The sequence below is a fragment of the Ranitomeya variabilis genome, chromosome 3 (genome assembly GCF_051348905.1).
Source record: "Ranitomeya variabilis isolate aRanVar5 chromosome 3, aRanVar5.hap1, whole genome shotgun sequence".
In the NCBI taxonomy this organism is placed as follows: Eukaryota; Metazoa; Chordata; class Amphibia; order Anura; family Dendrobatidae; genus Ranitomeya; species Ranitomeya variabilis.
Genome location: NC_135234.1, coordinates 773,997,692 through 774,024,050, shown reverse-complemented (window position 1 = coordinate 774,024,050; position 26,359 = coordinate 773,997,692). Strand labels below are relative to the sequence as shown.

Here is a 26,359-nt window from a genome sequence, read left to right as displayed (position 1 = left end):
CGCCCCCACTCACCGTGGACTACCCCTCACTGCCCTATCTCACCCTGATATACAGGTGGGAAAACAATGATAATAGAACAGAAATGAAAAAAGCAAAAAAACGGTCACAAAAACTTAAAAAACTAAATATAATGAAAATAGCAAAAAGACCGGAGCAGGACACATGCAGCCAGTTATGATTACAATCTTTACATCAGCATGACTGCTAATTGCTATCCAGTAGCAATGGATATATTGCCAGCCTTGCCATATACAGATAACAATACGGCAATATAACAGTATCAATGTACAAAGAAAAAAGAAAAAATGCCCATACAATACTATATAGAGCCGAACCCTAGCAGAAATGATAATCTGGTAGTCTGGACAATGCCCATAGATGGGGCCTGTGACAACAATAGTCTATACAGAATGCGCCATTAAGCTGCATAATAGTAGAGATGGGAAACACTTATCCTGATCATGCCTCAACGCGTTTCCCCGTGGTGCGGTTCATCAGGAGGCCCGTCATATACATCGGATACCAGATGCCATGGATATAAGGCATAACCGGCGGTTCACATCGGGCGGAGTTAAATACCCCCGTCTATGTCATTGCTCCAATCAGCGCCATCACTAATCAGCGATGGCCGAGAAAACTGAGTAAACAGATGTTACCTGCCGTGCCCCAGAGGCGGATCTCCCCTCCAGCGTGGAGCCCTGAGCATTACAATTACCCGGAAGTATTCCCCCGCTGAGGGTGACTAACATCAGCGTTCCATCCTGCGGCGTGCGTTCCAGGACCGGAAGCGACGTAACCTTGCCCCTGTCTGTGACGCCTAGCGCGTAATACACAGTACTGCGCATGCCTATTGATATTAACCCGCACAGCACTACTAGATTGCTTATTGCTTATACAGCGCCGGGAAATCCCCTCCCATTCCACCTAAAGTGTCAATGAGATCTATGTACCAATCCCAATATGATGAAATACTGGGAAAAATAGATGCATGTATGAACAACAGTACATACAGGGATATGATAGTGATACTAAATATCCATCACCACCCAATTAACCCTGCCAATACCCAGATAAACAGGGGAAGATAAAAAAACCTTGTAATTAAAGGACAACGGCAGTCTTCTTGATAAAGGTATGCAGTATAAACATACAAATCCTATTAAAACCCACAATGAGGTGCATGTATACACATGCCATAACATGCCATTTTAGTTAAAAAATAAACCCCCTAACTATTTAGACATGTTAGAGTTGGACACTATGACCCTTGAGGTCCCTTCCAACTCTATCATTCTATGATTCTATGAACAACATCCCAACAGTGAAGCATGGTGGGGGAAACATCATACTTTGGGGGTGCTTTTCTGCAAAGGGGTCAGGACGACTGCACCATATTGAAGGGAGGATGGACGGGGTCATGTATCGTGAGATTTTGGATAACAACCTCCTTCCCTCAGTAAGAGCATTGAAGATGGATCATGGATGGATCTTCCAGCATGACAATAACCTGAAACAAACAGCCAGGGCAACTAAGGAGTGGATCTTTAAGAAGCATTTTAAGGACCTTTGGAGGGAGATGAAACTCAATGTTGCCCAGCGACAGCTCCGAAACCTGAGAGATCTGGATCCTCAGTATGGAGGAGTGGGCCAAAATCCCTGCTGTAGTGTGCACAAATCTGGTCAAGAACTACAGGAAACGTTTGACCTCTGTAATTGCAAACGAAGGTTTCTGGAACAGCTATTAAGTTCTGTTTTTCTATTTTATCAAATACTTACTTCATGCAATAAAATGAAAATAGATTTTGTAATAATCATACAATGTGATATTCTGGATTTTATTTTTAAATTCTGTCTTGCAAAATCCGCAGTGTATCAAATACTTATTTTCCCCACTGTATTTATCAGCTAAATCTCATATAAGGCTATAACCCACGGGGAAGAATATGGGAGATATAATTTCATGTCATTTGTATCCTATGAGGCATGGGATTGTAAAACCCCCTTCAGTGTGCAGCTGTAACAGAACACAGAGACTCCTTTCAGTGTGAAGCTGGCAGCAGCAGGAAGGGGTCAAGCCTCAAAAGGCTGTGAGTGACAAATCTCACACCTTGAGCCAGCTAAACTCAGTACAAAAGGCTTGCTTGCCATGTGGATCCAAACCATGCTGTCTAAACTGCTTTGTTGAGTCTGTTTTGATTCAATAAGGAATTGTGGGGATATTATATGTCATAGCCATACATCGTTTACATTGCCGAGTTCCTCAGGACATGGCAAACACCCGCTTGTGTCTTGACCCAGGAGCTACATAGAACAGCCAGTAGAAACCAAATAGCAAAGCTATGTTTGGTCTTAACACGTGACAGGGGCCCAGCAGGATCCGATGGCACCAAAATCGATTCCCTAGGACCGTCCATGAAAGAGTTATGACTTATCTTAGGTTTTGGAGTTTTTAGCTGACAAAGGCAATTTAGGTTCTGCCCAGAGTGCAGGAGGGTATTGATCTAAAGGGGATAAATGCTCGTGTAAAGCGTGGCCTATGGCTTTTTCTCTAGGGAGGTAACGACGATATATCGTGTAGGGAGAAGTCTAGGAACAGAGGGGACCACAAGCCTCCCATGTGGCAGCCAGGCCTTTCATCAACTGGTAACTGACCCATATAATCTGCTTATATCTTTTGTCCTTCCTATCTGTATTTGTATGTCTGACCATTGTATATGTGTAACCATCGTCTATATAGTTTTTATAGTGTATTGTCCAGTGTGCCCTTCAGGCGATTAAATATATAATTTAACATTGGGCTGCTCTTTTATCTCGATCCACAAATCCACTACTCCGTTTCTCGGTTTAACTTTCCATGCTACCGGGGCTGGTTTCTGGCCCAGTATAATCTCATTAACGGACCGGGCTTATATCTAAGGAGAAACTGGTAGCAATCTTACCGGGTTGACCAGGTGTAAAACTGTACCAAGCTGACTTTAAGTGTCCCCATTGGGTGCAGAACATCACGTTGGTGATAGTGGGGAAACCGCAGTACATGATCCGTCTGATGAAATAAGGACGTCAGGCAGGGTGACGAGGTGCGGGTTCATCACATGTGGTTGCAGCGGTGGGATTCTGTGTGAACTCTCTGGTGCCATCCTTCACCCCCACATTTAGGTAGGAGGCAGGCTACCTGCAGTAGGAACCCCAAGTCCTTCCAGGTTCTGAAAAGATGAGAACAAAGACATTGTATCCTTGGCACTCGTGTACCCATCATGTTCCCCTTTGTAACTGCTTCCTTCCTTCCCCTTTGCAGCTCTTGAGGATGATGAGCTGTAGAAACACGAGTCAATTAGGAAGTTGCAGAAGTTTCACATATAAACTGATTGATCAATATTTGCATCAGTCTAGATCGGCCAGTTAAGCGTGGAGTTCCCCTTTAAGTCAGAGCTGTTCCCGGTCTCTGCTGCCTCTTGTGTGTAGCAGTGCAGTAAAGTCTTACACGTCCGTCCCCTGCAACTAATTGTTTGTTTTCCATCTTTAGGGAACCTATTGATGAGATATTTTGTGGGTGATGAGTCTCTGCCGTGTCGCTGCCCTTCCCCCATTCTCATTGATCAGCTAGAGGCCGTGCTGTGGGATCAATACCTCATTACTGGGAGGACTCAATTAGACGTCGTCCTGGAGTTTCCTATTATTCCTCAGTTTTACACTTTCCCCTTCACGCCTGTGACCTCTCTTCTTATCGTCCACCATTCCTCCACGCTCAGCCGCTTATCAGTCTCCTTCAACCGTCCTCGCCTCCATCACACTTCCTAATCCTCTGGATCTCGTGGTTGTCAGTACTGGCTTCAGCCTCCGCTTCTGCATGGACGACGTTCCTCCCGAAAAGATGAATCAGATGTTTATCTGGGAAGCCAAATATGGAACATCAGCTTCCATAGTGTCACTATAAGAAGATGTCAGCCCTCCCTCCCTGTTACTGACAACCTGCCTGAGGTTGTCAGCCGCACCCCTTAGATATGACACCTTTGATGTAATAACGTGATGCGGTGCCCCTTATACTACAGTTACCGGTCCCCTGATCCGCCGTCCTCCATCTTGTACCTGTCAGTCTATGCGTGGCCTTTGCTCATGCATTTTGTGACATTTTCAGGAGGCACCAAAATCATCACTCATCGAGAAAGGTCAGGAGCCGAGGAGCAGGCTCCCGGCACCCAACACATTCTCTGTCTAGCTGACACGTCCCGGCCGCCCCACACCTTGAGAAGGATTTTATTTTCTGCATGTTATTAATCCAAACTGCAATATGAACAAAAAAAAGAGACGACAGGAGGGGTGTGTACACTTAACGATGGCAAGCAGCAAAATAACAGGGCCCCAACTACAATATATAGAGAGGACGGGGCCCCAGATACAATGTCTAGAGAGAACGGGGCCCCAGCTACAATATACAGAGAGGACGGGGCCCCAGATGCAATGTACAGAGATAATGGGGCCCCAGCTACAATCTACTTGATGATCCAATAAATGGTTGATTTAGGGGTAATCTTACAAGCAGCAATGTCCTTGCCTGTAAAGCCTGTTTGATACAATGCAGTGAGTGTACACAATTCTTTGGAGGTAACCATTGTTAAGAGAAGAAGACAATGATTCGAAGCCCTAGCTTCTTTTAAAACCACCAGTCTGCTCTTATTATTCAGCCTAACAGGGCGATATCAGCTGCCTTGTCCTTATTAACACTTCCTCCTGATCTAACAAGAAGATCACTAGAATTGTGTAACAAGTCATTTTATTACAGGGCTGAAATCCAGTGGAAATGGAGTTTTTAGGAGGAAGTTAAATTTCATGGCAAGGGATGATGGATGGTGCGATTCATCTCACCCCATAGAATGTAAGTCCGCAAGGACAGGGTTCTCTCCCCTCTGTACCAGTCTGTCACTGTAAACCTGTTTACTGTAAATGATATCTATAACTCTGTATGTAACCCCTTTCTCATGTACAGCACCATGGAATTAATGGTGCTATACAGGTCCTTCTCAAAAAATTAGCATATAGTGTTAAATTTCATTATTTACCATAATGTAATGATTACAATTAAACTTTCATATATTATAGATTCATTATCCACCAACTGAAATTTGTCAGGTCTTTTATTGTTTTAATACAGATGATTTTGGCATACAACTCCTGATAACCCAAAAAACCTGTCTCAATAAATTAGCATATTTCACCCGGCCAATCAAATAAAAGTGTTTTTTAACCCCTTCACCCCCGGAGCTTTTTCTGTTTTCGTTTTTCGCTCCCCTCCTTCCCAGAGCCATAACTTTTTTATTTTTCCGTCAATTTGGCCATGTGAGGGCTTATTTTTTGCGGGACGAGTTGTACTTTTGAACGACATCATTGGTTTTAGCATGTCGTGTACTAGAAAACGGGAAAAAAATTCCAAGTGCAGTGAAATTGCAAAAAAAGTGCAATCCCACACTTGTTTTTTGCTTGCCTATTTTGCTAGGTTCACTAAATGCTAAAACTGACCTGCCATTATGATTCTCCAGGTCACTACGAGTTCATAGACACCTAACATGACTAGGTTATTTTTCACCTAAGTGGTGAAAAAAAATTCCAAACTTTGCAAAAAACACAACAAAACAAAATTGCGCCATTTTCCGATACTCGTAGCGTCTCCATTTTTCGTGATCTGGGGTCAGGTGAGGGCTTATTTTTTGCGTGCCGAGCTGGCGTTTTTAATGATAGCATTTTGGTGTAGATACGTTCTTTTGATCGCCCGTTATTGCATTTTTATGCAATGTCGTGGCGACCAAAAAAACGTAAATCTGGCGTTTCGAATTTTTTTCTCATTACGCCATTTAGCGATCAGGTTAATGCTTTTTTTTTATTGATAGATCAGGCGATTCTGAACGCGGCGATACCAAATATGTGTAGGTTGGTTTTTTTTTTATTGATTTATTTTGATTGGGGCGAAAGGGGGGTGATTTAAACTTTTATATTTTTTTTATTTTTTTCACATTTTTAAAAACTTTTTTTTTTTACTTTTGCCATGCTTCTATAGCCTCCATGGGAGGCTAGAAGCAGGCACAGCCCGATCGGCTCTGCTACATAACAGCGATCATCAGATCGCTGTTATGTAGCTAAAATGCAGGTGTGCTGTGAGCGCCGACCACAGGGGGGCACTCACAGCCACCGGCGATCAGTAACCATAGAGGTCTCAAGGACCTCTATGGTTACAATGGAGGAGCATCGCCGACCCCCGATCATGTGACGGGGGTCGGCGATGCGCTCATATCCGGCCGCACGGCCGGATGCGGTAGTTAAATGCCGCTGTCTGCGTTTGACAGCGGCATTTAACTAGTTAATAGCGGCGGGTGATCGCGATTTCACCCGCCGCTATTGCGCGCACATGTCAGCTGTAAAAAACAGCTGACATGTTGCGACTTTGATGTGCGCTCACCGCCGGAGCGCACATCAAAGCGGGGGTCCCGACATGTGACGTACTATTCCGTCACATGTCGGGAAGGGGTTAATAACAAACAAAAAAACCATCAAATAATAATGTTCAGTTATGCACTCAATACTTGGTCGGGAATCCTTTGGCAGAAATGACTGCTTCAATGCGGCGTGGCATGGAGGCAATCAGCCTGTGACACTGCTGAGATGTTATGGAGGCCCAGGATGCTTCAATAGCGGCCTTAAGCTCATCCAGAGTGTTGGGTCTTGCGTCTCTCAACTTTCTCTTCACAATATCCCACAGATTCTCTATGGGGTTCAGGTCAGGAGAGTTGGCAGGCCAATTGAGCACAGTAATACCATGGTCAGTAAACCATTTACCAGTGGTTTTGGCACTGTGAGCAGGTGCCAGGAAGCATGAAGTGCTCCAAAATCTCCTGATAGCTAGCTGCATTGACCCTGCCCTTGATGAAACACAGTGGACCAACACCAGCAGCTGACATGGCACCCCACACCATCACTGACTGTGGGTACTTGACACTGGACTTCAGGCATTTTGGCATTTCCTTCTCCCCAGTCTTCCTCCAGACTCTGGCACCTTGATTTCCGAATGACATGCAAAATTTGCTTTCATCAGAAAAAAGTACTTGGGACCACTTAGCAACAGTCCAGTGCTGCTTCTCTGTAGCCCAGGTCAGGCGCTTCTGCCGCTGTTTACCTGGGGAATGCGGCACCTGTAGCCCATTTCCTGCACACGCCTGTGCACGGTGGCTCTGGATGTTTCCACACCAGACTCAGTCCACTGCTTCCTCAGGTTCCCCAAGGTCTGGAATCGGTCCTTCTCCACAATCTTCCTCAGGGTCCGGTCACCTCTTCTCGTTGTACAGCGTTTTCTGCCACATTGTTTCCTTCCAACAGACTTACCATTGAGGTGCCTTGATACAGCACTCTGGGAACAGCCTATTTGTTGAGAAATTTCTTTCTGGGTCTTACCCTCTTGCTTGAGGGTGTCAATGATGGCCTTCTTGACATCTGTCAGGTCGCTAGTCTTACCCATGATGGGGGTTTTGAGTAATGAACCAGGCAGGGAGTTTTTAAAAGCCTCAGGTATCTTTTGCATGTGTTTAGAGTTAATTAGTTGATTCAGAAGATTAGGGTAATATGTCGTTTAGAGAACCTTTTCTTGATATGCTAATTTATTGAGACAGGTTTTTTGGGTTATCAGGAGTTGTAGGCCAAAATCATCAGTATTAAAACAATAAAAGACCTGACAAATTTCAGTTGGTGGATAATGAATCTATAATATATGAAAGTTTAATTGTAATCATTACATTATGGTAAATAATGAAATTTAACACTATATGCTAATTTTTTGAGAAGGACCTGTATAAATAAATAATAATAATAATAATAATAATAATAATCACTGTTCATAATCTAGAATTATAGGGGATCTCCAGGACTTTTTCTTTCCTACTATGGGGCTTATCGATAGATAGTCATGAAGGAATTTCAAAGTTGCAAATTGCCACTATAAAAAATGAAACAGCAAATTGTTAAAACCAAAATTTGTATCAGTCTCAAAAATATTTGACACAACTCACGGCCTGAGGATTGTGACAACAGAAGATGGGCAAAACGAGTCCTGTGGGCTCAGGGCAACTTCTGGCTCCAAAGCACCGTCACCACCAGCTTACTGCTCGGCTGCCCCGGTGCTACCGCTAAGATACTTGTGTATATATGGAGCGGCCCCCAAACGCAGGGCAGCGGGGTACTCGGTACCGGGTCTCTCAGTTCTGGGGATGTCACGGTGGCCTGACCCGGTCCGTGGCCCTGCTAAGGGGCGCCCAATAAAAGGGTGTTTGTGATGGTGCAGGTCGCAGTAAATAACGAGGACACAGGGTTGCAGTCTCTTTACCTCTTTACTGAAGGCTTCGGCATCCGCAATCCAGAGCACTGCTAACAGGGAAGCTGAGACGGGCCGGTCCGAAGGCACCTCCAGAGTTCCCTTTGCAGGTGGAAATCAGTAGCCTTCCTACTAGCGCCTGTGTGTTGTAGTACTTCCCTGCTGAGCACCACGGGATAGTCCTCAAAACTGTCGTGTATGTTTCTGATGTTCTTTCTCTCTCCGTCCCCCAGATGATATGGATAGGACGCACCCGTATGACGGGGTAGGCCTGGAGTTATTTTATAGGGACCCTAGAGACGCCCCTCTCCCACAATTGCCTCCGTTGTCTTCATTAGGTGATTGAGGTGAGGCAGCCAACCTAAAATTAACTGCCCTGCCGTAGTTCAAAGTAATGCGTAGAGCCTATTACTTCCTCGGCGTTCCGGGCGCCGGCTACGCGCCTCAGAAGGATGTTGCCGATCTCGGGGCACGACTCCTCCTGGTTCTATCTCCTTTGTGCTGTGATCTCGTTTCTCACTTCTCCACAATATACTTCGCTTCGTGTCCTTTCTTAAGATGCCGCCGCAATAAGGTGCAGGCACGGCTCCGTAACGATCTGTCCTTGTGCTAGGCCTCTGCCAGGATCCCACCCCTGACAGGGACCCCCCTGAATCTTCCCAAGTAACGCTCTCCTCTCACTAGATGTTACCTGGGCAAAACCCAGTCAGCTTCTCCCTAACTTCCTATCTGACCCCCAGTTTTACCTGAGTGTGAGGAGTGGCCTAATACATAGAACCTTTTGCTCCCCCTGGTGGCCGGAGTGTGAAGTGTAATGTGTGACTGTGATACCTGGTCAGGTGAACTCTTTTAGTGCAATCAGACATCACTCCCCTTAGTGGCAGAGCGACGTTACTGCAACTACCAGGTCTCTGGGGCGCTGCATATATATTCACATTCTGAATTTCATAGAACATTTTTTACCCCATAGGATGACCGGTTAACAATATAACTCTCATTACCAAATATTCAGTTTTACTCAAATTACTCCTTGGTCTTTGAGGACGGCTGGAAGGAACAAGTTGGTGACAAATTACATCGTCCTTCTTTCTCTGTTCTTCAGGATGAGCTCTAGAGCCTGGATGCCGGATGGTGAGTGGTGACAATTTGTCCTTTATTTAAAATAAAAATACAAAACACACATTTAAAAATAAAAACCACAGATATACTGTATTCACCTAAAGCCCATTCAATTGAACCCCTAGTCTCTTGTAAAAAAAAGCAAAACTGAAAAATAGCAATCATGAGAAATTTCATAGGGTGAACTCCGGTGAACTCACTGAGCTCAGCACTGCACCATGAGACTTTTTCTCATGGTGCTAGTGGTGATCTCACTGAGGTCACCGCAATTCATTAGCCCAGTTCACAGCTAAGGGAACACAGTCTCAGTGACCTGCAGTAACCTCGATGACATCACCGTTACTCACTGACGCTGCGCTCGCAACAGCTCATTCACCATCGGTTTGAGCCTGGATGGTCTCGGCACCGTCCAGGTTGAAAACCACTTATCGCAGACATGGATTATGGCAAGGGATAGTATATCGTACAGGTGAGGGATATGGTTACTGTTTATTTTTTATTTTTTTACAGGAGACCAGGGCTTCAAAGGAATGGGTGTTAGGTGAGTATTATTAAAGTTTATTATTTTCTGTTTTTTTTATGGGGGACCAGGGATTCAATGAAATGGGCGTTAGGTGAGTATAACTGTGTCTTTTTTACTTCTAAATAAAAAAGTAAAACATTGAGTATTTTTAGTTCAAATAAAGGACTTTATCCTGGCTGTGTTTTTATTTGCAATCTGACTATGGGGTTAGTAATGGATAGGTGTCTTATAGATGCTTCTCAATTACTAACCTGTGGGCTTGAGGTCAGCGGACAATACAAAGGTGACATCAACCCCACAAATATGAACCACCGTTATAGGGGAAGTGGGAAAAGTCGGGTAAAATGCCAGAATTGGCACATCTAATAGATGCACCTTTTCTGGGTGGCTGCTGGCTGCTATTTGTAGGCTGGGGGGCAATATCCATGGCCCCTTACTAGCCTCATAATATCAGCCCCCAGCTGTCTCCTTTAGCTTGGCTGGTTGTCAAAATTGGAGAAGGCTCACACAATATTTTAAAATTATTTCTATGAATAATTTAAAAAAATGCTGTGGGGACCCCTCTTTTCTTGATAACCAGCCTTGCTGAAGCTGACAGCTGAGGGATGCAGCCCACAGCTGTCAGTTTTGCTTAGCTGGTTATCAAAAATAGAGGGGAACCCCACTCCTTTTAAAAATTATTTATTCATAGCGCAGGCGCCAGCTGATGAATACTCCCATCAGTCGCCGCCTGCTCTCGCTGTTATCAGCAACCGTAGTTGTAGGCTGATGGGAGTAGTACTCTGTCATTAGCCGACGCGTGGGAACCACTGCACTCTGACCTGCCGTAATGATGATGCACATAACAGCATGGCAAACACTGGATGTTAGGGCCCCCCATTCGTTTGAATGAAGTCCAGGTTCAGGTACTGTTCTGGTACCCGAACCAAACTTTTTTTAACTCTTCGGCCGAATTGGAACAGCCAGGGGTCCGCCCATCACTAATCAGGAGACACTTGTCTACTGAGTCACTGTCACCTGATCTTCTTCAGAAATGCAGCAGATATGAGTTTTGTATAATTGTCTTGTGGGAGAAATGCTCGTCCACCGAGGGTCCGGACTGATGGCGGAATCTTCTCTGTCACTATAGAGAAGGGCTTCTATGACTTTTTCATCCGATCAATGACATGTAGCCCCCCAATATCAGCAGCTCATGTTCTCCCCGACACCAGCAGCGCATGTGCTCCCCGACACCAGCAGCTCATGTGCTCCCCGATACCAGCAGCTCATGTGCTCCCCGACATCAGCAGCTCATGTGCTCCCCGACACCAGCAGCTCATGTGCTCCCCGACATCAGCAGCTCATGTGTTCCCCGACATCAGCAGCTCATGTGCTCCCCGATACCAGCAGCTCATGTGCTCCCCGACACCAACAGCTCATGGTCCCCACATAAGGACACAAGCACCACCAGGTGTCATTGGAGGCCCCAGGCATCTCTCTTTGTGCTCCTCATCACAGTTTTTCAGCCTGGGTCCCGGCACATTGTAGGTGGCTTTTTTGTGTTTGGGCTTTAGGAGCGGCTTCCTCCTGAATGCCCCCCAATGCTACCTCTCCTCTGCGATGAGCCCCGGATTGTGTCCCTCGGTCCGGCTTCCTACATCTTTAGATAACTGCAGGGAACTTACACGTGGATTTTCTTCCCTTCTCACCAGGAGATGCTCCTGTTTAGGTGAAGACTTTCGTGGTCCCTGGACGTCTCTGTCAGATGCTGCAGCTCCATCTTTGTTACATTTTCTATCACTTTCGCTCCAGTGTCTGACTGATAAGTTTAGATTTTCTGATCTTCTTGTAGCTGTCACCCTTTTTTGCATAGAGAAGTTATTTTCTTTTCTTTCGTGGTGTTGGTCATTTCTCTTCCATGTGGTGCCATTGCTGACTGCATGTAATGGGAAGGGATTACGGTAGGTATCACCCTTTTATAGACCCCGGTCTGCTGGACACCAGTGTAATTAGACTTATCTATGGCTGAATTTATGGTAATTTGAACTTTGCAGTCTAAACTTTACACCCTAGCATTTTCATTGGGGTGTACTCATTTTTGTAACATGGTCTTGTATGAATTTGTCAGGAAAAAACTTTTTTGGGTGCAAAATAACAAATCTTTGTTTGCAATCAATGGCTGACATTTGTGGTAGTATTTTGTAGTATTATTCTAAGCACTGTATATAATTAATATAGCATGTATATCAGTATTACCAATAATACAGCTGTATAAGGGACAAATAATTCTGCCACACCATGACCATATTACCAGAATACATAGATATGACTAAATAATACCGCCATACTATTGCTCAACAAATCCTAGTTTTCCGAGGCTGATATTGCCAGTAATGCTGCACTAGTTGGGGCATATAATACCGCCATAACAGCTTCATATTATAAGGAACTAAACACACTGGACACTGGAGTCCAATATTCCAGCCAAACAGTGACCGTATAGTGGTAGATACCAGCTCTGAAGGAATTATAGGTAAATCCAGTGACTCCCAGCTGACCTCTCTCCCATTTGGAGCCCTTCATTTTCTATTCTCCCCCCGTCCCAGACCACCATGAAGACTTCCACTTCTCATCTGCTGATTCCTTCTACTCCATAGTCCTATATCCTGTAAGAATCCCCCCTGGTGCCCTACATACAATAGTAATAGTATCTTCCTGTCGGTTCCCCTAGAATAACAGTGCCCACACCACTATTAGTGCCCCCTTTGTCCCCTCACCACTAATAGTGCCCTCACTATGCCCTCACCACTAATATTGCCCCCTTTGTGCCCTCACCACTAATAGTGCCCCATTTGTACCCTCACCACTAATATTGCCCCCTTTCTGCCCTCACCACTAATAGTGCCTCCTTTGTGCCCTCACCACTAATATTGCCCCATTTGTGCCCTCACCTCTAATAGTGCCCCCTTTGTGCCCTCACCTCTAATAGTGCCCCCTTTGTGCCCCCATCACTAATAGTGCCCCCTTTGTGCCCCCATCACTAATAGTGCCCCCTTTGTGCCCTCACCACTAATAGTACCCCATTTGTGCCCTCACCACTAATAGTGCCACTTTTGTGCCCTCACCACTAATATTGCCCCCTTTGTGCCCTCACCACTAATAGTGCCCCCATTGTGCCCTCACCACTAATATTGCCCCCTTTGTGCCCTCACCACTAATAGTGCCCCATTTGTGCCCTCACCACTAATAGTGCACCATTTGTGCCCTCACCACTAATAGTGCCCCCTTTTTGCCCTCACAACTAATAGTGCCTCCTTTGTGCCCTCACCACTAATAGTGCCCCATTTGTGCCCTCACCACTAATAGTGCTCCCTGTGTGCCCTCACCACTAATAGTGCCCCATTTGTGCCTCCACCACTAATAGTGCCCCATTTGTGTCCTCACCACTAATAGTGCCTCCTTTGTGCCCTCACCACTAATATTGCCCCATTTGTGCCCTCACCTCTAATAGTGCCCCCTTTGTGCCCTTGCCTCTAATAGTGCCCCCTTTGTGCCCGCATCACTAATAGTGCCCCCTTTGTGCCCCCATCACTAATAGTGCCCCCTTTGTGCCCTCACCACTAATAGTACCCCATTTGTGCCCTCACCACTAATAGTGCCACTTTTGTGCCCTCACCACTAATATTGCCCCCTTTGTGCCCTCACCACTAATAGTGCCCCCATTGTGCCCTCACCACTAATATTGCCCCCTTTGTGCCCTAACCACTAATAGTGCCCCATTTGTGCCCTCACCTCTAATAGTGCCCCCTTTGTGCCCCCATCACTAATTGTGCCCCCTTTGTGCCCTCACCACTAATAGTGCCTCCTTTGTGCCCTAACCACTAATAGTGCCCCATTTGTGCCCTCACCACTAATAGTGCCCCATTTGTGCCCTCACCACTAATAGTGCACCATTTGTGCCCTCACCACTAATAGTGCCTCCTTTGTGCCACTAATAGTGCCCCCTTTGTGCCCTCACCACTAATAGTGCCCCCTTTGTGCCCTCACCACTAATAGTGCTCCCTGTGTGCCCTCACCACTAATAGTGCCCCATTTGTGCCCTCACCACTAATATTGCCTCCTTTGTGCCACCACTAATAGTGCCCCCTTTTTGCCCTCACAACTAATAGTGCCTCCTTTGTGCCCTCACCACTAATAGTGCCCCATTTGTGCCCTCACCACTAATAGTGCCCCATTTGTGCCCTCACCACTAATAGTGCCCCATTTGTGCCCTCACCACTAATAGTGCCCCCTTTGTGCCCTCACCACTAATAGTGCCTCCTTTGTGCCCTCACCACTAATAGTGCCCCACTTGTGCCCTCACCACTAATAGTGTCCCCTTTGTGCCCTCACCACTAATAGTGCCACCTTTGTGCCGTCACCACTAATAGTGCCCCATTTGTGCCCTCACCACTAATAGTGCCCCATTTGTGCCCTCACCACTAATAGTGCTCCCTGTGTGCCCTCACCACTAATAGTGCCCCATTTGTGCCCTCACCACTAATAGTGCCCCATTTGTTCCCTCACCACTAATAGTGCTCCCTGTGTGCCCTCACCACTAATAGTGCCCCATTTGTGCCCTCACCACTAATAGTGCCCCATTTGTGCCCTCACCACTAATAGTGCTCCCTGTGTGCCCTCACCACTAATAGTGCCCCATTTGTGCCCTCACCACTAATAGTGCCTCCTTTGTGCCACCACTAATAGTGCTCCCTGTGTGCCCTCACCACTAATAGTGCCTCCTTTGTGCCCTCAGCACTAATAGTGCCCCCTTTGTGCCACCACTAATAGTGCTCCCTGTGTGCCCTCACCACTAATAGTGCCTCCTTTGTGCCCTCACCACTAATAGTGCCCCCTTTGTGCCCTCACCACTAATAGTGCCTCCTTTGTGCCCTTACCACTAATAGTGCCCCCTTTGAGCCCTCACCACTAATAGTGCCCCCTTTGTTCCCTCACCACTAATAGTGCCCCATTTGTGCCCTCACCACTAATAGTGCCCCATTTGTGCCCTCACCACTAATAGTGCCCCACTTGTGCCCTCACCACTAATAGTGCCCCATTTGTGCCCTCACCACTAATAGTGCCTCCTTTGTGCCCTCACCACTAATAGTGCCCCACTTGTGCCCTCACCACTAATAGTGCCCCCTTTGTGCCCTCACAAATGTGGCTCAGTAGTCTGCAGAGATGATGGATCTGAGTCCCCCGTGCTTTACACTGCAGCACACCCTCTTGGATCTGATAAGACGGCTGAATGAACAATGCTGTCAGTGTACTGAATCCCGCGCCGGTTGTGAAGTTGGCGCCGTCTGTTCACCGCAGATCTGACACTAAGGAACAATCACAATGTAGGCTGGGTATCCATGTCCGGGCAGAAGCGTGTGCCACGTGTGGGGGGCGAGTGACCGGAGCGTGGGGAGTGCGGGGGAGGGGGAGGATTTTCTCATTTTATCTTCATCTCACATTTTATTATAAACAAAATTGAAATCCTGAGAAATAATAATGAAAAATGAAATAACCGTGGAGGAACATCTCGTCCTAGAACCGCGGCGTCCGAGCGCCAATCATCTGCGTGATCCGCAGAACACTTACTGCTATTTATGAGGATAGTGGAAATGATAATGGAGCAGCCGCAGGTTCCTGCCAGGTCACCGCTTGTTACAATGTATCAGTGCAGGGAAAAGGACTCAGACGTTACTGTAGTCTGGACTGGATACAACTGTAACAAACCCTCAGCTCTGAGAATGACCAGTATCACTTTGTATCATCACAAAACTGCCAGAAAGGTGCAGCGTCTGTGGTCACCTGCATTCACTTCTGTCTTCTCTCCCCGCAGGACGCTTTGCTGACACTTGGTTCCGCCATCGACATCCCTCGCCTCCGGGAAGCCATCAAAGATGCCATTACTTCTGTTTTGCCAAAAGTGGTGAGTTCTGTGTAACATCGAGCAACACAAACGAAAGACAGAATTATACTCAACTGCAGCGCTCATAATTCTGCTGCCTCTGCTTGTGTATGGATATAGTCAGCAGACATTCAGATAAGGGATAACATAACAAATCAGCAAAAAAGTGAGTGCAGCTCTGGGGTATAATACAGGATGTAACCCAGGATCAGTAATGTAATGTATGTACACAGTGACTGCACCAGCAGAATAGTGAGTGCAGCTCTGGAGTATAATACAGGATGTAACCCAGGATCAGTAATGTAATGTATGTACACAGTGACTGCACCAGCAGAATAGTGAGTGCAGCTCTGGAGTATAATACAGGATGTAACTCAGGATCAGTAATGTAATGTATGTACACAGTGAATGCACCAGCAGAATAGTGAGTGCAGCTCTGGGGTATAATACAGGATGTAACTCAGGATCAGTAATGTAATGTATGTACACAGTGACTGCACCAGCAGAATAGTGAGTACAGCTCTGGGGTATAATACGGGAGGTAACTCAGGATCAGTAATGTAATGTATGTACACAGTGACTGCACCAGCAGAATAGTGAGTGCAGCTCTTGAGTGTAATACAGGATGTAACTCAGGATCAGTAATGTAATGTATGTACACAGTGACTGCACCAGCAGAATAGTGAGTGCAGCTCTGGGGTATAATACAGGAGGTAACTCAGGATCAGTAATGTAATGTATGTACACAGTGACTGCACCAGCAGAATAGTGAGTGCAGCTCTGGAGTATAATACAGGATGTAACTCAGGATCAGTAATGTAATGTATATACACAGTGACTGCACCAGCAGAATAGTGAGTGCAGCTCTGGGGTATAATACAGGATGTAACTCAGGATCAGTAATGTAATGTATGTACACAGTGACTGCACCAGCAGAATAGTGAGTGCAGCTCTGGAGTATAATACAGGATGTAACTCAGGATCAGTAATGTAATGTATGTACACAGTGACTGCACCAGCAGAATAGTGAGTGCAGCTCTGGGGTATAATACAGGAGGTAACTCAGGATCAGTAATGTAATGTATGTACACAGTGACTGCACCAGCAGAATAGTGAGTGCAGCTCTGGAGTATAATACAGGAGGTAACTCAGGATCACCAGTGACTGCACCAGCAGAATAGTGAGTGCAGCTCTGGGGTATAATACAGGAGGTAACTCAGGATCAGTAATGTAATGTATGTACACAGTGACTGCACCAGCAGAATAGTGAGTGCAGCTCTTGAGTGTAATACAGGATGTAACTCAGGATCAGTAATGTAATGTATGCACACAGTGACTGCACCAGCAGAATAGTGAGTGCAGCTCTGGGGTATAATACAGGAGGTAACTCAGGATCAGTAATGTAATGTATGCACACAGTGACTGCACCAGCAGAATAGTGAGTGCAGCTCTGGAGTATAATACAGGATGTAACTCAGGATCAGTAATGTAATGTATGTACACAGTGACTGCATCAGCAGAATAGTGAGTGCAGCTCTGGAGTATAATACAGGAGGTAACTCAGGATCTGTAATGTAATGTATGTACACAGTGACTGCACCAGCAGAATAGTGAGTGCAGCTCTGGGGTATAATACAGGAGGTAACTCAGGATCAGTAATGTAATGTATGTACACAGTGACTGCACCAGCAGAATAGTGAGTGCAGCTCTGGGGTATAATACAGGATGTAACTCAGGATCAGTAATGTAATGTATATACACAGTGACTGCACCAGCAGAATAGTGAGTGCAGCTCTGGGGTATAATACAGGATGTAACTCAGGATCAGTAATGTAATGTATGTACACAGTGACTGCACCAGCAGAATAGTGAGTGCAGCTCTGGAGTATAATACAGGATGTAACTCAGGATCAGTAATGTAATGTATGTACACAGTGACTGCACCAGCAGAATAGTGAGTGCAGCTCTGGGGTATAATACAGGAGGTAACTCAGGATCAGTAATGTAATGTATGTACACAGTGACTGCACCAGCAGAATAGTGAGTGCAGCTCTGGAGTATAATACAGGAGGTAACTCAGGATCACCAGTGACTGCACCAGCAGAATAGTGAGTGCAGCTCTGGGGTATAATACAGGAGGTAACTCAGGATCAGTAATGTAATGTGTGTACACAGTGACTGCACCAGCAGAATAATGAGTGCAGCTCTGGGGTATAATACAGGATGTAACTCAGGATCAGTAATGTAATGTATGTACACAGTGACTGCACCAGCAGAATAATGAGTGCAGCTCTGGAGTATAATACAGGAGGTAACTCAGGATCACCAGTGACTGCACCAGCAGAATAGTGAGTGCAGCTCTGGGGTATAATACAGGAGGTAACTCAGGATCAGTAATGTAATGTGTGTACACAGTGACTGCACCAGCAGAATAGTGAGTGCAGCTCTGGGGTATAATACAGGATGTAACTCAGGATCAGTAATGTAATGTATGTACACAGTGACTGCACCAGCAGAATAGTGAGTGCAGCTCTGGAGTATAATACAGGAGGTAACTCAGGATCACCAGTGACTGCACCAGCAGAATAGTGAGTGCAGCTCTGGGGTATAATACAGGAGGTAACTCAGGATCAGTAATGTAATGTATGTACACAGTGACTGCACCAGCAGAATAGTGAGTGCAGCTCTTGAGTGTAATACAGGATGTAACTCAGGATCAGTAATGTAATGTATGCACACAGTGACTGCACCAGCAGAATAGTGAGTGCAGCTCTGGGGTATAATACAGGAGGTAACTCAGGATCAGTAATGTAATGTATGTACACAGTGACTGCACCAGCAGAATAGTGAGTGCAGCTCTGGAGTATAATACAGGAGGTAACTCAGGATCACCAGTGACTGCACCAGCAGAATAGTGAGTGCAGCTCTGGGGTATAATACAGGAGGTAACTCAGGATCAGTAATGTAATGTATGTACACAGTGACTGCACCAGCAGAATAGTGAGTGCAGCTCTGGGGTATAATACAGATAATGCATGTATTTGATGATTGATTGTTTTTGGTGCTTCCTTCTATATATAAATTCCATGGTGTAAATATTGGGATGGCTTTTATGTTTGTTTGTTTTGTTTTTTTTTTAATCAAAACGATGTTAAGTAAATCTCCTGTGTTATTTACATGTATTAATACTATTTGCTTACTATTGGGGATTTGCTCATGTTGTTTTAATCTTAGGTCCTATGGGTTGTGACAATGTAACATGAGATCTTACTGTAGTATTTATTGCTCTTGGTTGGGGTCTTCAATGTCTCCTTAGCTTCTTCTTGCTCTTTGTGTGCAGAAAGCTCAGTCCTTTCCATGGGAGCAGGCACAGTTGTATCTCCATGACTTGTGTGGAGTTGTCAGGAGCAGCTGATGTAGATGTGTCTCCACTCATCTCATGTATGGGGCTTCCCTGCTCTACCCTTCCCTTCTCTCACCTTCTCTTACCTTCTCTTCTCAACCATTCTCTCACCTTCTCTTCCCTTTTCTCCCCTTCTAACTCCCTCTCCCCTCTTCTCTCCCCTGGTACTCTCGTCTCTCTTCTTCCCTCTTCTCACCCCTTCTCTCCTCTTTTCCCCTCTTCTCCCCTTCTCTCCCCTGGTTCACTCTTCTCTCCTCTTCTCCCCTTCTCTCCTCTTCTCTCTTCTCTTCCCTTCTCTCCCCTTCTCTCCCCTGGTACACTGTTCTCTCCCCTTCTCCCCTTCTCTCCTCTTCTCTTCTCTTATCTCCCCTTCTCACTCCCATCTCCCCCCTTCTCTCCCCTGGTACACTCTTTTCTCCTCTTCTCCCCTTCTCTCCTCTTCTTCCCTCTTCTCCTCTTCTCACACCTTCTCTCCTCTTCTCCCTTTCTCCCCTCTTCTCTCCCCTTCCTTCCTCTTCTCCCCTCTTCTCTCCCTTTCTCACTCCCTCTCCCCTCTTCTCTACCCTGGTACACTCTTCTCCCCTTCTCCCCTCTTCTCTCCTCTTCTCTCTCCTTCTCTCCTCTTCTCCCGTCTTCTCACCCCTTCTCTCCTCTTCTCCCCTTATCCTCCCTTCTTTCCTCTTCTCTTCCCTTGTATCTCTTTCTCACCTCTTCTCTCCCCTTCCTTTCTCTCGCCTTCTCTTCCCTTCTCCCTACATATCTAACCCTTTTCACCCATTCTCTCCCCTTATCTTCTCTCCTCTTCTCTTTCCTTTTCTTCCCTTTTCCCTCCTTCTCCCCTCTTCTCTCCCCTTCTCACTCCTTCTCCCCCATCTCCCCCCTTCTCTCCCCTGTTACACTCTTCTCCTCTCTTCTTCCCTCTTCTCCCCTTCTCTCCTCTTCTCCCCTCTTCTCACACCTTCTCACTCCTTCTCCCCTCTTCTCTCCCCTTCTTTCCTCTTCTCTCCCCTTCTCTCCTCTTCTCCCCCATCTCCCCCCTTCTCTCCCCTGGTACACTCTTCTCCTCTCTTCTTCCCTCTTCTCCCCTTCTCTCCTCTTCTCCCCTCTTCTCACACCTTCTCACTCCTTCTCCCTTCTTCTCCCCTCTTACACCTTCTCACTCCCTCTCCCCTCTTCTCTCCCCTTCTTTCCTCTTCTCTCCCCTTCTCTCCTCTTCTCCCCTTCTCACTCCTTCTCCCCTCTTCTCTCCCCTTCTCTCCCCTTCTCTCCTCTTCTCCCCTTCTCGCTCCATTTCCCCTCTTCTCTTCTCTCCCCTTCTCACTCCCTTTCCCCTCTTCTCTCCCCTTCTCACTCCCTCTCCCCTCTTCTCCCCTATTCTCCTCTTCTCTCCCCTGCCGGATGATATGGGTGTAGTGATGTCTCAGGGATGTTGCATTTCATCTTTTCTGCACTCCGCACCCTTATGCCCCAATAACGCCCCGCAGTGTAATACCGCCTGGGTATTATTGCTGCCATGTGACATCCTGACTGTTATCTCTGACATGCAGTGGCCCCCAGCAGTGATCTTTTTACCATCGATCCTCGTGGTCGGACGTCCTTTGATATCATGATAAGGGGGCTCTTATGTCAGTTTTTGCTTTCTCTCGACCCTTCGCCTGATTGCTAATTGCTTACTTTGTGTGAATGAGGACAGTAAAACATTAATGAGAACAACGCGTCTGTTGGGACTTCTCCTATGAAAACAGGCTGTGTGAACGGAGCGATGTCCTCTGCGGACCCCGGGGGGACGTCGTGTTCTGCGGAGAAGCAGAATTTGGAATTAGCCACGTGCTGCAGACCCGACTCACCCTAGCCAAAAACAGCTGGAGCCTCGCTAATTGCTTGGGGTGCGGTGTTTGGGGAGTCGCAGACGTAGCTGCTGAGGTTGGGATAAAAAGACGCTCTCACGGCACGGACATCCTTTCCACGCGGCGAGGAGAACCTCCCCAGGTACCTGCAAGTTTTAGTAGAACGGAAACTTTGTCTGTTGTGTCCTAGATCGCACGTCCTAGATTGTGCTCAGTGGCTCCTCACCCCGCGCCCGTCCCACATAGAGACAGAGATGATAAGAAGGATCAAACTGGTGTTACTGGGACCAGATGAGTGACCAACCATCAAATGTGTAGAACTATTGGTCCAGCAATAGTAACTCTACCCAACCCTCAGTACCAGACTTGTCCATCCAGAGGCGCTCTACAGAGAATCCGTAGTGATGGTCCAGACCCTGGAGAGGTCACTGTGCACGGATCGAGCTTCTCGTATGTTGCTCCCATACACTGATGGGGACACCACTGATCGGTATCAGACTACAGGAGCCTGAACATCCAACCAGTCATTTTACGCTTTGGTGCCTGGCACTGATTATGTGGGTGAAGTGGCGGGTGGTTAGCGCTGATTTCATCTCACTGGTTGTGCTGCAGATGGCCGAGCCGGAAACAAAGGACAGAAGGAGAATTCTCTGCTCCCGATGTCATTACATTTTATAAGGGAGGTTTATTGAGCATGAAATTGGGATCAACTGTCCTAGAAAGGAGGAGGCTGAGAAGGATGGAAAACGCTCAGCACCGACGAAAAATAAACCCTGCTCTATCTGTTCAGGATCCAAAGATCATTAGTGTCGACCTTCAGTGTAGAAATCACCGGAAAATTCACGACCAGCCAGTGTCATGTCCTGCAAACCAAGGGTCAGTGTCATGTCCTGAACCGTAAGAGTCAGTATCATGTCTGGCACCTCAAGGGTCAGTGTCATGTCCTGCAACCCAAGGGTCAGTGTCATGTCCTGCAACCCAAGGGTCAGTGTCGTGTCCTGCAACCCAAGGGTCAGTGTCATGTCCTGCAACCCAAGGGTCAGTGTCATGTCCTGCAAACCAAGGGTCAGTGTCATGTCCTGCACCCCAAGGGTCAGTGTCATGTCCTGCAACCCAAGGGTCAGTGTCATGTCCTGCAACCCAAGGGTCAGTGTCATGTCCTGCAACCCAAGGGTCAGTGTCATGTCCTGTGCCCCAATGGCCAGTGTCATGTCCTGCACTCCGCAAGGGTCAGTGTCATGTCCTGCAACCCAAGGGTGAATGTCATGTCTTGCACCCCATGGGTCAGTGTCATGTCCTGCAATCCAAGGGTCAGTGTCACGCCCTGCAACCCAAGGGTCAGTGTCATCTCCTGCACCCCAATAGCCAGTGTCATGTCCTGCACCCCACCAGTCAGCCCCTCAGACATTATTTTCAGCTTCGTACATTTCCTAGTTTCCCTTTTCTTGATGTTTTATACAATATTCCATGTCTTACCCCTTGATTACACGTGGTTGTATATCTCGTCACATGGAGTGCAGGACACGTCACCAGGCAACTAGATATTATTCTTATGTCCTCGCTGGGGGACGCATCACCCGGCGACTATAATACTTATTTAATAAGGAGAATAGTTTTCGGTTTAATAAACTGAACTTGTAGCAGAAGATGTAACGTCCTCCATCTCTCACAAGTCATGTCGGGTGCTGACTGATCGGGAGAGACTGATGAAAGTGTCTGGATGTCCCTCCCTCGGAGCCTTGTGCGGGGGTCTGTGTGTAACGAGCGGCGGCTTCCTATTCTTCTCATATGATGATGGGATGAGGCAGGAACAGCAGCCGGTGGTCAGGACTCGTCACAGTGTAGTCATTGTCATTCTGTAGTCGTAGGGTTCTTGGTGGAATGAGCAATGCTCCCAGGACACGGATCAAAAGCTCATAGTCAGCCAACATCTCCAGAAAGGAGAACGTCTGGTGGGAACATCTCACCATCAGGTCCCTGCAGACCCTTTATCAGAGTAGACGCTGTCAACCACAATTACTTCTGTTCTGGAGACCCAACAATCAAGGTGGAGCCATGGAGGTGAGAACGTCACCAAGCCTCCAGTTTAGAAAACCCATGTTCAGCATGTCTGGGGGTCCAATTCAGAACCCTGACCTTTTAGCCTCAGAGAATAGTGGCTGCAGTGTCTGACATCGGGAGGACCCTGTGTAATGCTTCATCACTACTGTGGGGGCGCTGCAGGGGAATTACACACGTTCTGTTGGGCTCATATAGTCAGATTGGGATCAATCCACCAAAGGGGACTTGTCTAATGCACAAAAATCAGGAATATTTGGTGAATTTAAGAAGCTAAAGACCAAATTAGGAAATGTGTAGCAATAACCCATCTTATGGTCAGTTCTTTGTAAATTAGAACAGCTGCCAACTGGAGTTGTTCATAAAACGTTTCCTTTGATTATGTTTATCCTTTGCTCATCTGGAGGGTGCAGAAACCTAGAAACAGGCTGCGGAAATGAGCACAACCTCGGGAGTGAGAAGAATCCGAACCCTGGACAGAGACATGAGAAAAAGAGGCCAAAGATGTCAGAAGTGTCTTCACCTATAGACCATGAGCACCACATGGAGCCGTGTGATGGACGAGAGAAGAAGGAGGTTGGGAAATTTTGGAGACTGCGCTGCTTAATACAGAACTGAGATGTGGTGGAAATATTCTGCCCAATCCCAGACCTGAGAGGAAGCAGAGGTCCTTCTGTCCTTGTCCTTCTGTTCGCTGACCCCTGGTGTTCTGCTCCCACCCACCCGGAGCCTCTCTACAGGTGACAGGGAACATTTGGGTCACCATGTTCTATAAAAGAACTCACTTCTTTCAGCACCTTGGAGAGAGACGTACTGAAGAATATCCAAAGATGACAGGATGGCCATGAGATCCATGTGGAGGTCCAGCTTCTTCTCATTATTGTATTGGCTCTTTTTTGTCCTGACCTTTGACCAGAACCTATAGATCAGTATTCAAAATTTACTGTATGAACGATTTCTAACAAAGCGGCCAATGGCGCCGCTATTAGCTCGGAATCTGTCCAGCACATACTTAGCAAATACCAAGTAAAGGGGAAAAAAGAACAAAAGAAGTATGGAAATTCAAAGGGATCTCCTGCAGAACAAATCATTTAATGGAGTAAATATACAAAAAAGACAGGAAAAAAACACTTAAAAGGCAATAGACGACATACCATATGATGGACCATGCCGAGATTAAAGACTTCTGGGAGCAGGAGTATCTTTATCGATATTTGTGATGTGCAGGATGTAGAGGCACCCCAACTATCAGTGGCATTCTCCTGTACCCCAAGTGTCCTTGTACTGAAGGGGGGACAGGACTGGCTGCTGTGGGACAGAACTGAGGTCTTTTTGCCCTGTGACCCCTCTTCTAATCAGGAATGCATTCTGTACTCACTTATCAGTTCAGGAGCCCTTGTTATCTCCCCGTTCATGGGACCGGATACAGTTGGACACATGACAGGAGACCTGGCTTCTGGTTCAACAGGTTTGGCTGGTTATTGTACAGTTCTGTACATTCGGCTGTGGCATACAGTATGAGACAGAGTCCCCTTTAATTGATGTTCCCTTTGCCTGCTATACTAATAGTTCTTGCCTTTGTTCTGCCGCAACCTGCCCCACCTCTGTTGGTTCCAGCGACTCCATGTTCAGCCACCCTGCTTTCCTGAGTCTCGCCACCGCTTTCTCTGGCTCTTCCCTTAGGAGAGAGCAAGGCGTGCACTTCAATGCCTCTTCTGGGCCCTAGGCCTCGGGCCATCCTGGAATACATGCTAGACTTTCGGCGCGCCCTCCTGCTGGATGGAAGCTTGGTACTGTTATGGCCCATTGCTGTTTGTACTTGAACTTGAAGCTCCACACTGAGACTTTCACTGACTGAACTTGACTAAACTCCCTCATGTTCCTTTCTAACTAGCAAGTGCTTCCCTCTTTTATCAGATCTAACCCCTCCCATATGTGGGCTAATCCCAAGCTATTAAATGTTTCTTACCGAAACTGGTGCAACTATACCCCTATGCCCTGTAATGATTGCCTTATGGACAAACCTCCCCAATTCCCAGGAATGTCCTTGATGTAAAACCTCTAGGAAAACCGAGACGCAAATCAACCATTAGGATAAAATACAAATACTTTATAACGATAAAAACATTCATATTCGTTACTGTTCACATTAACTTAACTCGACGTCTTCTTCTATCCCCCTACATGTCCTCTCGGCAAATGATGGTCGTCCACGACCATATAACTCTGTAAGCGAAATCACGCATTAAAAGTTCAAAATAAACCGTCCAAACCCCTCTGTTAATCTCCAGTGTACGACGTCCACATTGGTTGGTGTTTGCTTAGGCTGCATGACCCCAGGTGTCTATGTTCTTTATAAATAGAGTAGCCTGCCCCATGAAGCAACAAACTACCGCAACTGAAAACATTGGAATCACTCTGGTGACCCAGTACTTGGCAAACGGCCATGGAACCTCAGCCATTTTGGAAGAAGAAAAACAAGAAAAGAGGAGAACGTGAGAAAACCTGGAAATGTCCTTTCACTTTATCATTGTTTTTCCAGGTTTCCCAGGTAATAGGAGTTGGTGGTCAGTCCCACCTCCACGGTTGGTCTGGATGATGCTGTCTCTCCTGGCCGTTCTCAAGCAAACCAGTACCTGAAACAAAGACCTGTGCCCAAGCATTGCCGGTCAGGAAAATGTTAGCACCTGCACCAGCCACTTGGGGAGCTTTGGCGCCAAGGCATCTTTCTCCTTTGCCTGAACAGGGTTTTGGGTTCCAGCGTCTTCTTTTTGTCTGTGCCCAGGGTGGTTTCAGTCCTCTGAATATGGGCTGAGATGGTACAGTAGGTGTTGGCGCTGAAAGCGAAGGGATTTTTCAAAGTCTGCCTCCTTCTGCTCACTTTGCTACTTCCTTTAAGGGAGACTTTAAAGTTACTGGAGTTTCCAGATTCTAGAACATCTGGAGGCTGTGAACTAAGGTTACCAGCGTTCACAGCCAGCGGGTCTCGCAGCAGCTCGAGTAGCGGATTGATGAGTGCCAGACTCGTGGTTGCTCATTAGTCCGGCTACCATCGTGAGAACCGGCCGCTGTAAACTGAGGTAACATCAGCAAGGTTACCCCAGTCCACAGTGGTGCTGCTCTTGATACCATAACTGA

General features: G+C 46.7%; 1 protein-coding gene across 1 annotated transcript in view; it reads left to right on the top strand.

Annotated features, from left to right (window-relative positions):
* The window catches only part of PDE2A (phosphodiesterase 2A), an 835,594-nt gene that overhangs the window by 494,889 nt on the left and 314,346 nt on the right, over nucleotides 1-26,359 (top strand). Inside the window, exon 3 of the mRNA XM_077298849.1 lies at nucleotides 15,845-15,934. Coding sequence (XP_077154964.1) covers nucleotides 15,845-15,934 — 90 coding nt within the window. The remainder of the gene's footprint in view (nucleotides 1-15,844; nucleotides 15,935-26,359) is intronic.